General features: G+C 41.9%; 1 protein-coding gene across 1 annotated transcript in view; it reads right to left on the minus strand.

Annotated features, from left to right (window-relative positions):
• The window catches only part of LOC135701636 (shootin-1), a 67,515-nt gene that overhangs the window by 38,566 nt on the left and 15,301 nt on the right, over window positions 1-13,648 (minus strand). Inside the window, exon 2 of the mRNA XM_065222486.1 lies at window positions 109-637. Within this exon, the coding sequence (XP_065078558.1) occupies window positions 109-487 (379 nt within the window). The 5' untranslated portion in view covers window positions 488-637. The remainder of the gene's footprint in view (window positions 1-108; window positions 638-13,648) is intronic.

Genomic DNA, 13,648 nt, shown 5'->3' on the forward strand with positions numbered 1-13,648 from the left:
TTCGGTAAATTTGTCGTTTCAAGGGTTAATAAAACGGGGTTTCCGGTTTTATGCAATCGCAAACCAGCGGCGTAGGGTTGCGGTGAGATAAAATGGGACGATACTCACTTTCTTCGCACTTGTTGATCAGTCGGTTGTGGTTCTCGCGCAGCTGGAGATAGTCGTTGAAATTGAACTCGGCCGCTGCTGAGCTCATGCCGCCCCGGGGCACGTAGAGCGAACTGTGCATACTCATGGCCGTTGCGGATCGGGACGATGATGCCGAGTGGGATGGTGAAACAGCACTGCTGCCGGCGCCGCCACCGAATTCATTCGCATGGTCCTCGTGGGTCGACGATGCGGACGATGGCGACGAAGAATTCGAGGGCCCTACTATGCTGTTGGCTATGTAGAGGTGGAGGGAACTTTTGCGCTTCGGAATCGGTATGCTACTACGGCGCGACGGGGATGTCGTGTCCCCCGACGACGAAGATTGGGAAATGTCCATAGCTTAAGACGACCACGATGACGACGGTCAGGTTGAAGACATCTGCCCTTTCACTGATGGGACGCGGGTTGTTGGTTGTTTACCAGCACGCGAGTGCCAGAGACGAAATGCGGAAAAGGTTAAAAACTGAAGACGTCCAACCGGGGAGTGCTGCGGAGAAATTGTAAAGAGATAATAAGACGACCGTTAATGGCTTGTGGTTGGTAAATAAAAAGTTGCCAAACAAATTACAATTAATCTGGTTAGTCATCGCGCGGTTGTTTGTGTCTTTCTCGGTATGGTGGCGGGTATGGCGCTGTTTTAGTCAAACAGGTTAATCCAAACAATGATAAAACTACCGTTCATTTTGGTCGGTAAAATTCATTTGAAAACATCAGTTTTGTAGCAGTTTGGAAATTTGGAATGAGGCGACGGTGATGAAAAGTGGTTTGCTGATTTGCACTCAACGCGAGCGTTCAGGTATGAGAATTAAGCGAAAGGAATGTGCGGCGGAGACGGTTCCACATTTGGTCATTGTCGAGTGGGAGTCTTGTTGAGACATTTTCTATCACCGACAGTGAGGTGACCACTGCTGCTGCTTTGCTGCTCAAGCGGAGTTGTTGATGCTGAAGGAGAATTGTTGAATTGTAGTAAAATGGATTTTGTCTATTGGACACGGCATAGAAGTCGCTACTTGGTAAATTAAATCCTCAATTTGGATAATTCAGGGTTATGAAATGGCTTGATTGCAAGCGAAACCTCTTCACATTGGTTTATAGGATGTTTCACAAATTATAAGCACACTTCCTTTTTCTAAACGAAAATATTAAATTTTATGATACTTTGATTTGTATTCAAGAAATTATTACATTTCCATTCAATGTGTATTTACATTTAATAAAATAAGCTTAAGCTTAGATTAGTTTCCTTTCACAGGGATCTCTCCAGAATTTTTTCTCTGGAAATCCCTTGAAATTGTTTATATAATTGTACAGAAAATCTCTATAGAACACTCCAAAAATTCATAAAATTCATCCTTTCTTCGAATTTTAAACTCTTTCTAAGAATTCACTGGAGCTTCATTTTTTTTTTTAAATTTGCATGAAATTCTCCGTAGAATTCACCTCAGACCAACAATTGAAAAGGGCCCATTAGCTTTTGTGAGCAAAACTTGTAATCCCCCTTCCCTGCCTTCCCACCAAGAATTGTCTTCAAATTTTGCTCCGAATTATTTTGGAATGCTCCTGTTAATTCTTCTAAACATTGCATGGAATTCTTAATAACATTCTCTAGAAATTCCTTTCGAAAAGCGCTTGGAATATACTCGGACTATCCTTATAGAGCTTCGCAATTATTTTGGAATTGTACCCTCAAAATTCACGTTCCTTGGTATTTTTAAATATTCCTAGAATCCTCTTCGCTCTTGGTAGATTTAGTAAAAACTCTCCTAGAGATTTTCTTAAAGTTACCTAGACAATATTCTAAATACCTTGGTGTTATCTCTAGAATTGATTCTAAAAACAGCTCAAATTTGGTTTGGAATTTTTTTTTCTAAAATTCACTTAATTGTTCTTCAAAGTGACTGTAGTTATCCTGAAAATCTAGACCAGTTCAAGGGTCTTGAAATCTTATTGTTTTCGAAGGGAGGACGAGGTATAATTTTTCCAGATTTGTCAACTAAATTCATGGGAAATTCCAGCTTTTTCCGGGTTTCTCGGTTAACTGGTCACTCTGCATTTCACATATGAAACACTTGTTATTAATTCCATTATATTTGTTTTACCTTGAGCATATTTTGAGACCCAGCTCCGTAAGAAAGTTATTCCGGATAATATGCTTAACTAAAAGCTAATTCGAAATTATGTGATGATATGATATATGATATGATAGTGGTTTACCACCCATTGTAGCACGGAAACTAAGTCCGACAGCAGTGGGCTCTCTTCTCTGTTTTTCTTGATCAAGCTTAATAACCTTTGATTGTTATCAACATGTCGCTGTATGAAGGGCCAAAAACGGATTGGGTAGATCGATAGGCAAAGTCGCCTATACGCATCTACGGGACAGTAAAGAATCTCCTTCCAGCAACTTGATCAGCCACAGGAAGATGCCTCAATGAGTGGGAAGAAGAGCCCGCCCTTTATCCACGAAATGTTATCAACAGGGAGTTGGCATTCCCACTCTCCCCATCCAAATCGCTTCAATCGGGTGCCCTGTTGGACCGTCCCTTTCCTTTTATTAATGTTTTTCAATGTATCTACGAGTTGATTGTTATGATTATTGTCAATAATACTTACATTTCGTGATACTTATCATTACAGAAACCAATCTTGAATCATAGCCCAGTTCCATCAACAATACACTCGTTCCGAGACGGGGCTCTGTGATAAAGCCATCTTCTTCTTCTGGGCTCAAAATCATCGAAATACCCTTTTATTTGAGAATCTTTTGCTTCACTTCCAAAACTGAAACATCAAGAGTTGAGCCTATCAGAACTATTCTTAAGTTCTCCTCAGAACTACTATGAAGATCTCTTCAGAACTACTCTGAAGTTCTCCTCAGAAATTCTCTGAAGTCCTCCTTAAAATTACTCTGAAGTTCTCCTCAGAACTAATTTGAAGTTCTCATCAGAATCATTTTGAACTTCTCCTCAGAACTACTCCGAAATTCTCCTTAGAACTACTCTGAAGTTCTCCTTAGAACTACTCTGAAGTTTTCCTCAGAACTATTCTAAAGTTCTTCTCAGAACTACTCTGAAGATCTCTTCAGAACTACTCTGAAGTTCTCCTCAGAAATTCTCTGAAGTCCTCCTTAAAATTACTCTGAAGTTCTCCTCAGAACTAATTTGAAGTTCTCATCAGAATTATTTTGAACTTCTCCTCAGAACTACTCCGAAATTCTCCTTAGAACTACTCTGAAGCTCTCCTTAGAACTACTCTGAAGTTCTCCTCGGAAATTCTCTGAAGTCCTCGTTAAAATTACTCTGAAGTTCTCCTTAAAATTACTCTGAAGTTCTTCTCAGAACTACTCTGAAGTTCTCCTTAGAACAACTCTAAAATTCTCCTCAGAATTACTCTGAAATTCTCTTCAGCATTACTCTGAAGTTCTGTTCAGAACTACTCTGAAATTCTCCTCAGAACTACTCTGAACTTCTCCTCAGAACTACTCTGAAGTTCTCCTCAGAACTATTCTAAAGTTCTCCTCAGAACTACTCTGAAATTCTCCTCAGAACTACTCTGAACTTCTCCTCAGAAATTCTCTGAAGTCCTCCTTAGAATTACTCTGAAGTTCTCCTCAGAACTAATTTGAAGTTCTCATCAGAATTACTTTGAACTTCTCCTCAGAACTACTCCGAAATTTTCCTCAGAGCTACTCTGAAGATCTACTTAGAACTAAAGGGTGATACGGTCAAAATTTGGTCAATATCAACTTGATGTATTTCTTTCAATTTTGCATTTAAAAAACCTGAACACCCCTCATTTTGAAGGTGTGTGTGTGTAGAATGTTGCTCCTATTTTGATTTTGGAATTCACTCTTCAGTTGTCAAAATGCCGTCCAAGCAAGAAGAGCAGCGTATCAAAATTTTGCTCGCGCATCGCGAAAATCCGAGCTACTCGCACGCAAAGTTGGCAAAATCGCAAAAAGTTGCCAAATCATCCGTTACAAATGTAATTAAAGTGTTTGGGGAACGTTTGTCGACAGCCAGGAAGTCTGGATCGGGGGGAAATCGAAAACCGGAAGCCGCTGAGACGACAAAGAGAGTTGCCGGTAGTTTCAAGCGAAACCCTAACCTCTCTCTCCGAGATGCCGCAAATAAGCTGGGTGTATCGTCTACAACCGTGCATCGAGCCAAAAAACGAGCCGGACTATCGACTTAAAAGAAGGTAGTGACTCCAAATCGCGATGATAAACAAAAAAAGATGGCCAAAGCGCGATCCCGGAGGCTGTACACGACGATGCTGACGAAGTTTGACTGCGTGGTAATGGACGACGAAACCTACGTCAAAGCCGACTACAAGCAGCTTCTGGGACAGGAGTTTTATACGGCAAAAGGAAGGGGAAAGGTAGCAGATGTTTTCAAGCACATGAAACTGTCCAAGTTTGCAAAGAAATATCTGGTTTGGCAAGCCATCTGTACCTGTGGCTTGAAAAGCAGCATTTTCATAGCTTCCGGGACTGTCAACCAAGAAATTTACGTGAAAGAATGTTTGAATAAACGTCTGCTGCCTTTCCTGAAGAAACACGGTTGTTCCGTACTGTTTTGGCCGGATTTGGCATCTTGCCATTACGGTAAAAAGGCCATGGAGTGGTACGCCGCCAACAACGTGCAGGTGGTTCCCAAGGACAAGAACCCTCCCAACACGCCAGAGCTCCGCCCAATTGAGAAATACTGGGCTATTGTCAAGCGGAACCTAAAGAAGACCAAAAAAAACTGCTAAGGGCGAGCAGCAGTTCAAGGCCAACTGGCTTTCTGCGGCGAAGAAGGTGGACAAGGTGGCTGTACAAAATCTGATGGCAGGGGTCAAGCGTAAGGCAAGGCAATTCGGATTTGGAAAAGCGGAAGCCTAACTGAATATTTTTCCTGAATTTTATACTAATTGAACTTGAAAAAGAAATTTAATTTGATTTTTTAAATAAACGATTTCACCGATTTACACGCGTTTTCCCTTGACCAAATTTTGACCGTATCACCCTTTACTCTGAAGATCTCCTCAGAAATATTCTAAAGTTCTCCTCAGAACTACTCTGAAGATCTCTTCAGAACTTCTCTGAAGTTCTCCTCAGAAATTCTTTGAAGTCTCCGACCAATGGATTCAGCAGAGTTTTTCTTTTGAGAATATGTATAACATGTTGACTGAAACCGTTTGGCAGCCGAGATATTCAATTTAGTCTCTGGTGCATAATTTGCATCGTTCTGATGAATGCAAGCTTAACTAAAAATTTATGGTGGAACATTCATGAAAAGGCAAAGCCTGAAAATTGCACCACTTCACTGACAATTTTTGGTGCATCGTTCTGGTGAATGGAGGACCATGCTTGTTGAAAACTTCTGGTGCAAAATTGGCATCGCTCTGATACATGGAATGAACGAAAAATTTCTGGTGGAAAACTTGCACTGGTCTGGTAAATGAAGGCACAAGCTTTATTTAAAATTAAGCTATATTGAAAAATTTTGGTGGAAAATCTGCACCGTTCTGGTGAATGGATGGGCAAGCTTTTTGGAAAATTTTTGGTCTTAAATTTGCATCCTTCTGCTGAATAGAGAAACAAACTTCAATAACAATTTCTGGTGAAAACATTGCACCATTCTGCAGATTGGAGGGAAGCTGCTTTACTGAAAATTCTAAAAATAGAGGCAAGCTTTATTTGGTGGAAAACCTGCAACATTCTGATGATAGGAGAAGCAAGCTATATTGAAAATGTCTGGTGGAAAATGGAAAAAGGAAATCTGCACCAATCAGAAGATTGGAGAAACAATTTTTATTGAACATTAACGGTGGAAAATTTGCATCGTTCTGATCAATTGAAATTTTCAGGTGTTAAATTTTCTGGAGGCAAGTTTGTATTGAAAATTTCTGGTGTAAGATTTGCAACAATCTGCTGCATGGAGAGGCAAGCTAAATTGAAAATTCCTGTTGTAAAAATTGCACAGTTCTGGTGAATGGAGGGGCAAGCTTTATTGAACATTTCTGGTAGAAAAACTACAAGGTTTTGGTGAATGGACGGACAACTTAAAGTTGACTTCTGCGAAGAACCTCAAGGGTATTGAATTCTGAGGACAGTTCTAAAAGAAAAAAAATCTGGGGATGATTCCATGGAAATTCTGCATATAATTTCTAGTGAATCCTGCAGATAGTTCCAAGATAACTCCGAAAAGAATACTGAGAAAATTAAATTTTGAGAGAAATTCCAAAGGGATTTTGAGTTAAATTTCAAGAGAGTACTGATAATTTCTAGCTCATTCCGAGAATAATTTTTTTGAGGAAATTCTTCTGAAACTTTAGGGGAATTACAGTTCCAAGGTGTTCTGAGTAAAAGCCGAGAACAGTTCTAAAAATAATTCCAGAGGACTTCTGAGAAGAATTTCAAACAAGTTCATAGAGTTCAAAAAATTTCAAAAAGAACCTCAAGGAATTCTGAGGATGAACTTTTTTACAACTGTACAAAGTTTAAAGGCAGCTTTTGGATTCCCTAGTTGAAAAGTGGGTATTAGTTTGCCATTGAACCTTGGTCTATTGTTGTCTTACTAAAAATTCGTCTAAGAATCTTCTCTGAAAATTTCAAGTCATTTGTTACCGTGTTTAAAAAGTTACAGCTGCTCCACTTGGTCTAACCACCTTGCTCGCTGTGCTCCTCATCGTCTTGTATCGGCCGGATTCGAGGCAAACACCATTTTTGCTGGATTGTTGTCCGGCATTCTTAAAACGTGTCTCGCCCATCGTACCTGTCCAGCTTTCGCAACTTTCTGGATACAGGGTTCGCCATAAAGTTGCACCAGCTCGTGGTTCATCCTTCACCTCCAAACACCGTTCTCACAAACCCTGCCAAAGATGGTCCTAAGCACTCGTCGTTCGAAAACACCAAGTGCTTGCCGGTCCTCCTCGAGCATCGTCCACGTCTCGTGCCCGTAGAAAACCACCGGTCTTATCAGCGTCTTGTATAGTCCGTAGTAAGCACCACCTCCGGCAATTATGCGTCTACGAAGTTCTCTGCTGCAGTTGTTATCCGACGTCAACAATGATCCGAGGTACACAAATTCAGCCACCACCTCGAACTCATCCCCGTCGCTTCTGCCTATGCGAGCCCTATCCCGCTCGGTTCCTCCAGCTAACAGATACTTTGTCTTCGACGTATTCACCTTTAATCCAACTTTCTCTGCTTCACGTTTCAGCCTGGTGTACTGCTCCGCCACTGCCTGAAACGTGCTGCCGACAATGTCCACGTCGTCAGCGAAGCAGATGAACTGGCTGGAGTTATTGAAGATCGTGCCCCGCATGTTAAAGCCCGCACGTTTCATAACACCTTCTAGCGCAATGTTGAACAGGTGGCAGGAAAGACCATCGCCCTGTCGAAGTCTTTTGCGAGTTTCGAACGAGCACTGTACACCATCCATCGTAGCCCTGATCAGTCTGGTCAGCTTCCCGGGAAAACCGTTCTCGTCCATAATCTTCCATAGCTCTTCACGGTCAATAGTATCCGGCTTGATAACTTCCCACAAATCTAGCGTCGATAAACGCCGAAAGATGATCTGGGAAAGCACTTTGTAGGCCGCGTTAAGAATAGTGATCGCTCGATAGTTCTCACATTCTAGTTTAACATTAGCCTTTTTTATATACTGGGCATATTACTCCCTCTTTCCACTCCTCCGGTAGCTGTTCTGTATCCCAGATCCTGACTATCAGTCTGTGCAGACAAGTGGTCAAACTATCCGGGCGCATTTTGATAAGATCCGATACCATCTTTCCCAGCTGCTTTGTTGTTCTTAAGCTGTCGGAGCTGGCATGTCTCCCTCATCCGCTGTACCGACGAAGCCATTCCTTGGCCGCCTTGGTCCTCCGCCTCTGCGCCGTTTAGATGTTCATCGTAGTGCTGCTTCCACCTTTTAATCACCTCACTTTCGTCCGTTAAGATACCCCCTTCCTTATCCCGACACATTTCGGCTCGCGGCACAAAGCCTTGGTGGGATGCGTTGAGTTTCTTGTAGAACTTGCGTGTTTCTTGATAACGAAACAGCTGCTCCATTTCTTCGCACTCCAGCTCTTATCCCGGAAAAGATGGGTTTGCTGTCTTCGCTTCTGTTTATATCGCTCCACATCATGACGGGTTCCTTGCTGCAGCATCGTCGCTCGCGCTGTGTTCTTCTCGTCCAAAACCGTCTGACACTCTTCCATCGATTCCACCAATCGTTCCAACGGCGCCTTCAGCAGCGCTGTTAATGGCTGCTTTCATGTTGTTCCAGCAGTCCTCAAGAGGGGCTTCTGTGAGCTCTCCCTCATCCGGCAACGCTGCGTCGAGGCATTGCACGTACTCAGTTTCGACTTCGGGCAGCTTCAGTCGCTCCAGATTGTACCGTGGCGGGTGTCGGTACCGAATGTTGTTGGCAACAGAAAGTTTTTGGCGCACCTTGACCATTAGAAGGTTGTGGTCCGAATCGATATTTGCACCGTGATAGGTCCTGACGTCGATAATGTCCGAGAAGTGCCTTCCGTCGATCAAAACGTGGTCGATTTGCGATTCTGTCTGCTGCGGTGATCTCCAGGTGTACCGATATGGGAGGCTATGCTGGAAGTAGATACTACGTATGGCCATGTTCTTAGAGGCGGTGAAATCGATGAGTCTAAGGCCGTTGACGTTCGTTAGCTGGTGAGCGCTGAACTTTCCTATAACCGGTCTGAATTCCTCCTCCTGGCCGACCTAAGCGTTAAGATCACCGATGACGATTTTGACGTCATGGCTTGGGCAGCTGTCGTATTCCCGTTCCAGCTGCGCGTTAAAAGCGTCTTTATCGACATCGTCACTTGCTAAGTGATGGCTGTGCACGTTTATTATGCTGACATTGAAGAAACGGCCTTTGATTCTCAACTTGCACATTCTGCTATCGATTGGCCACCACCCAATCACGCGCTTCTGAATTTCGCCCATCACGATGAAAGCTGTACCCAGCTCATGTGTATTGCCGCAGCTCTGGTAGATGGTACAACCATCCCTAAACGTATGTACCGACGATCCCTTCCAGCAAACTTCCTGCAGCGCTACGATGTCGAACTTGCGGACCCTTAATAAATCGGAAAGAATGCGGGAACTTCCCAAGAAATTGAGAGACTTGCAGTTCCATGTTCCGAGTTTCCAATTGTAAGTCCGTTTCCGTTGCTTGGGTCTATGCCGATTGTTCCGGTCCGTATTTACATTGCTTGCTTCCTGTACTTTTGTTTTTTTACGGCTGGCTTGTAGGGCCTGCACCAATCCCCATTGTCTCGCCGGGGGACCATCATGCACAGCACTGTTTAGAGTCCCACGCTGGCACCAGGACGTTGATCAGCCGCTCCTAACATGAATAATAGACGCCGTATTGAGCCGCACCTCCATGGTGAACAGACGCTCGACGACTGCACTCTCCGGAGAGAGGAGTCTTCCCCTACCTTGTCAGCATACGACCAAGGTCCCACCGGGGTTGGTTACCCGATCTTTCCTATGGTTAATCGTACCCCAGCCGACACCGCGGGGAGGTAGGGATAGGAGTAACTGGACAAGAGGCTAAGGAACGCTAGTGGATTATAAGATGCTCGATGACCCTCGAGGGATCGATTTTACTTACTGAGCAGAAAATCATGGATTTAACCCCAAGCTCTTCCACAGCACAATAAATCGCCACCATCATTTGTATATTTGATATTGAACATTAACCTCGGGAACTATTTGCATATCAAGCGAAAACGTAGTCCTGTATTGTCGCGAAGCGTTATGGTTCTGAGATGCTCGATGACCCTGGAGGGATCGTTTTTGCTTACTGAGCTCTCCGTCATGACTCTTAAAATTCATTATCACTAAACAAAATTAATATGTTCTTTCGATAGCCGGCTATCGAGAGATTAAATAAACAACAAATAAACAATACATACTTTTGGTTGCATCGCCAACTTGAGGTGAACCCTAACCGAATACCCTACCCTACGTGAGTGTCGCTAGTATCCAATCTACGAAGTATATCATAACAACGCTAACGCTAACGCTAAGAGGCTAAGGACCACTAGTGGGGTTTATTTTATACCTGCAGATACGCGAAGTATCAATGGTAGCGAAAATTTGTAGTTAAATCTAATTTTAGTATCCGTACCCGCAACAATCATTTCTAAGTGACAGCTTTGATTGAATTTTGAATGATAGTTGGATGAACAGAAATCACATTATGATAAGATTCATTCATAAAATATTTTTTTTCAATATTACCTACACTTTCTGATCACTGTTCAGTGGGCCAGGAATGCAATTTAAGCGACTTACCTAATGACTCTGAAACGAAGCTATGCAGTGGACTTTAACCTCACTATATTGGGGGCAAGGGCTTCGATTCCTGGATCGATCGAAAAAATTTCAGCTTGGAAATGTTCCCTCCTTCGTCTAGCATCCATAATCATTGGGCTTATCACACAATATACCATGTCTTTTATGGTAGACGCATAAAATTCTCAATCAATGACTGTGGAAGTTCTCAAAATATACTTGAGGGAAGGCGCTCATTTTTCAGTAGAAATTAAAGAAACGGGGAAGACCTGTATCGATTCAAGTGCGAGCAAATCAAGTGCATCCAGCAACAACAGGCACTGGCACAAGTGCAATGGAGGTCAGCATAATGGCTACACAAAAGCAGCATAACCTGTTATCTCGGTGGTCCAGGAAGACACGGTGCAATCCAGAAAAAATTTCACCGGAACAACAAGTACTACGAACGAGATGTGTTTTTAGGTAGCATAGGTACCTACTTATTAGGGTGGTTCAAAATGTCGATTTTGCCCTACCAAGCTCAATCGATTCTAATATCAGGTTCTGATAATTCTCTTAAAATTTTAGTTCATTTGGATGCGGACTCATTCTGGACTGGCAATTTGAAGTTTACTTGGGAATTATTATGGGAAAAGTGAAGTTGAGAACAAAACAACGTTTTTTCACAATATTACTGAACAAAACATACAAATTTTAGTGCACCGTGTGAAATGCCGATAGCTTACAATCGATTCTAATGAATAGCTCAATTCTGACAAAAATCGATATGGGACTGTTATGCTTTTACGGAAATGTTATCAGCTACAACTTTGCTACAGGCCATTTTTTTTAAATAGACTTCATGGTAATTAGTAATTGATTGATTTCGAAGCCGACAACTTTCTGATTAGAATTATCGACTGCTTTCAGGGCAACACTGTATGTTGCATTTATGACATAGTAGCCTGGATTTTTTGCTCTATTCTTCATGCCAAGCACACCAATGTTTTCTGCTGAGCAGTTGATGGAGCATGTCACAAGAACATCATTTTCCTAATTAATTAATAACTAATCTAATAACTATTTATTCTGATGTTCAATCAGAAAGGTAGAAAACTTTTCCGTAGATCATGGCAGGAAAGTTCACTTTTCCCATAGTAATTCCCATATAAACTGCAGTATCAGTTCACATCCAAATGCGCTCAAATTTTGGGAGAACTATCCGGACCTGATTTGAAATCGATTGAGTTTAGAGAGAAAGAAAATCGTTATTTTGAACCACCCTACTACCTATATCTTTTCCATCTCGAGGAAGCACACGAGTTTCGCATTCGAACCAAGAGCATGGGTCGTAATTTACTGAAGCTAAAGTTTGGCCTAAGATGTGTGAAGGTTTTTGAACTGGTTGCATGGCAACAGGAAGGGAAAAAATCCGCAAACAATGCAAAACATGCCACGGATCTACGGTTGGAGGAAAGTTGTACCTTAACCTCACCGGCACTATAATTTCGTGACCGACGACGATCGGGTCCAGTCAGTGTACTTTTCCTCTCACTTGATTTTTGTCTGATTTATGCGGTGGCTGCGGTGGTGGCCCTCGCATATATGCGCAGCATCCCATCATGTTGTTATATGTGTGTGCTCGTGGTAGGTACCGTTGTGTTTCTTGTTTTTAGCGGTTAATTCCACGGAGCAGGCTCATTTCACTTTCCGATCGATCTTGGAAGGGTAGCATAAATGGGCCTTCTTTTGCCGCAATATGAGTCATCATAACTGAGATGCTGATGATGCATGTTTATGGGTCAAGTGCTGTCCATGCGCATATGATTATGGTTGTTTTGCTGTGCAAATTAGGGATGACTGATGAAATTTATACTCTCTACGAATCAATTACTCTCTAATTGTGGTATTTACCCATGAATCATCACGTTTGCCGTGTATGCCAAGCCGAAAAGTAGCATTTTGTGTTCACTTGTACTCCCTAAATGTGAAGCCGTGGATGATTTTTGGTTGAGGGAAATATGGAACAATGGACCACTTTGTCAAGCAGTTTTGGTGTGATTTTCTACCAGTGATTTCGGAAAACTGGGTTGTTGGATGGTTGCTGTTTTTTAATGCAAGTTACACGTGTGTTTTAGAAGAAAAATTCTCAATTGTTTTATTTAAAAAATTACAAGGGGCAGCCCTATGAGGTTGTACGCAATGGTGACATAGAACTACATGGTCTAATATAATAAATGTTATATTTTAACTGCAGCAGGAGCTTGTGTTTTGTGTAGGAATAGAAATTTGCGAGGGGTTCTCTCTGTTTATATTCTTTAGTATGACTATGATTGCCCTGAAAGAACCTTTTGGTATGAATTTTAGTTGAGACATGTTCAGAAATTTAACTCTTTTGGAAAATCTTGGTGGCCCTGAAAAAGGCCGATGGTAGTACAGGCTGAAAGCCTTTGGAAGATGATGATGACGTGTAGGCAGCTGGATGGGCAAATCGGACCGGAAAATCCCATATTCTTCGGTTCAAGGATTGGGCACTCGCAAGAGCCTCGGTCCGTCTGCTGCTGGACATGGGTTGAACTGGTGTTAGCGATAGGTTGGAAGGCCGCAGAATATCAGTGTCCACTAGACTGATGCAAAATTTGAAATTTTCGCTCCACAGTACTCAAACGGTTTCAAATCAGGTCCTGATAAGCCTCCCAAAATTTAAACTCATTTTGTAAGAAACTGACTTGGCACAAACTATTCGAAGTTTATATGGAAATTACTATGGGAAAACCAAACTTTTTGTTCATTGTCTTCTACCCATTTTCCATGTTGCTTTTTCGAAAATTTCTATAATTATTCTTACGGGAAATTTTCTAAGCTACAACTTTGTCAAAGATCGTTTTTCAGCCAAATGTCAAATTAAATAGTTATTAATTGTTTAAGAGATTAATAATCTTATGGCATGATCAAGCAGCTGTTCTGTGAGCAACACTGTATTCTGCAGTGTGACATAGTAGCCATGATATTTGTGCTCTATTCTTCGCACTATAAACACCAATGTTGCCTGCTGAACAGTTGAATGCGCATAATCATAAGACATCAGTGACTTGAATCGTTAATAACTTTTGTTTCTTACATTTGATTGAAAAGCGGGTTTGAACAAAGTTGTAGCTGAGAAAATTTGCTACAATTTCTGCTATCATTTTTAAAAGCATA

Source organism: Ochlerotatus camptorhynchus, unplaced genomic scaffold (genome assembly GCF_037179485.1).
Source record: "Ochlerotatus camptorhynchus isolate MF236.1 unplaced genomic scaffold, CSIRO-AGI_Acam_v1.1 ptg000170l, whole genome shotgun sequence".
Taxonomy (NCBI): Eukaryota; Metazoa; Arthropoda; class Insecta; order Diptera; family Culicidae; genus Ochlerotatus; species Ochlerotatus camptorhynchus.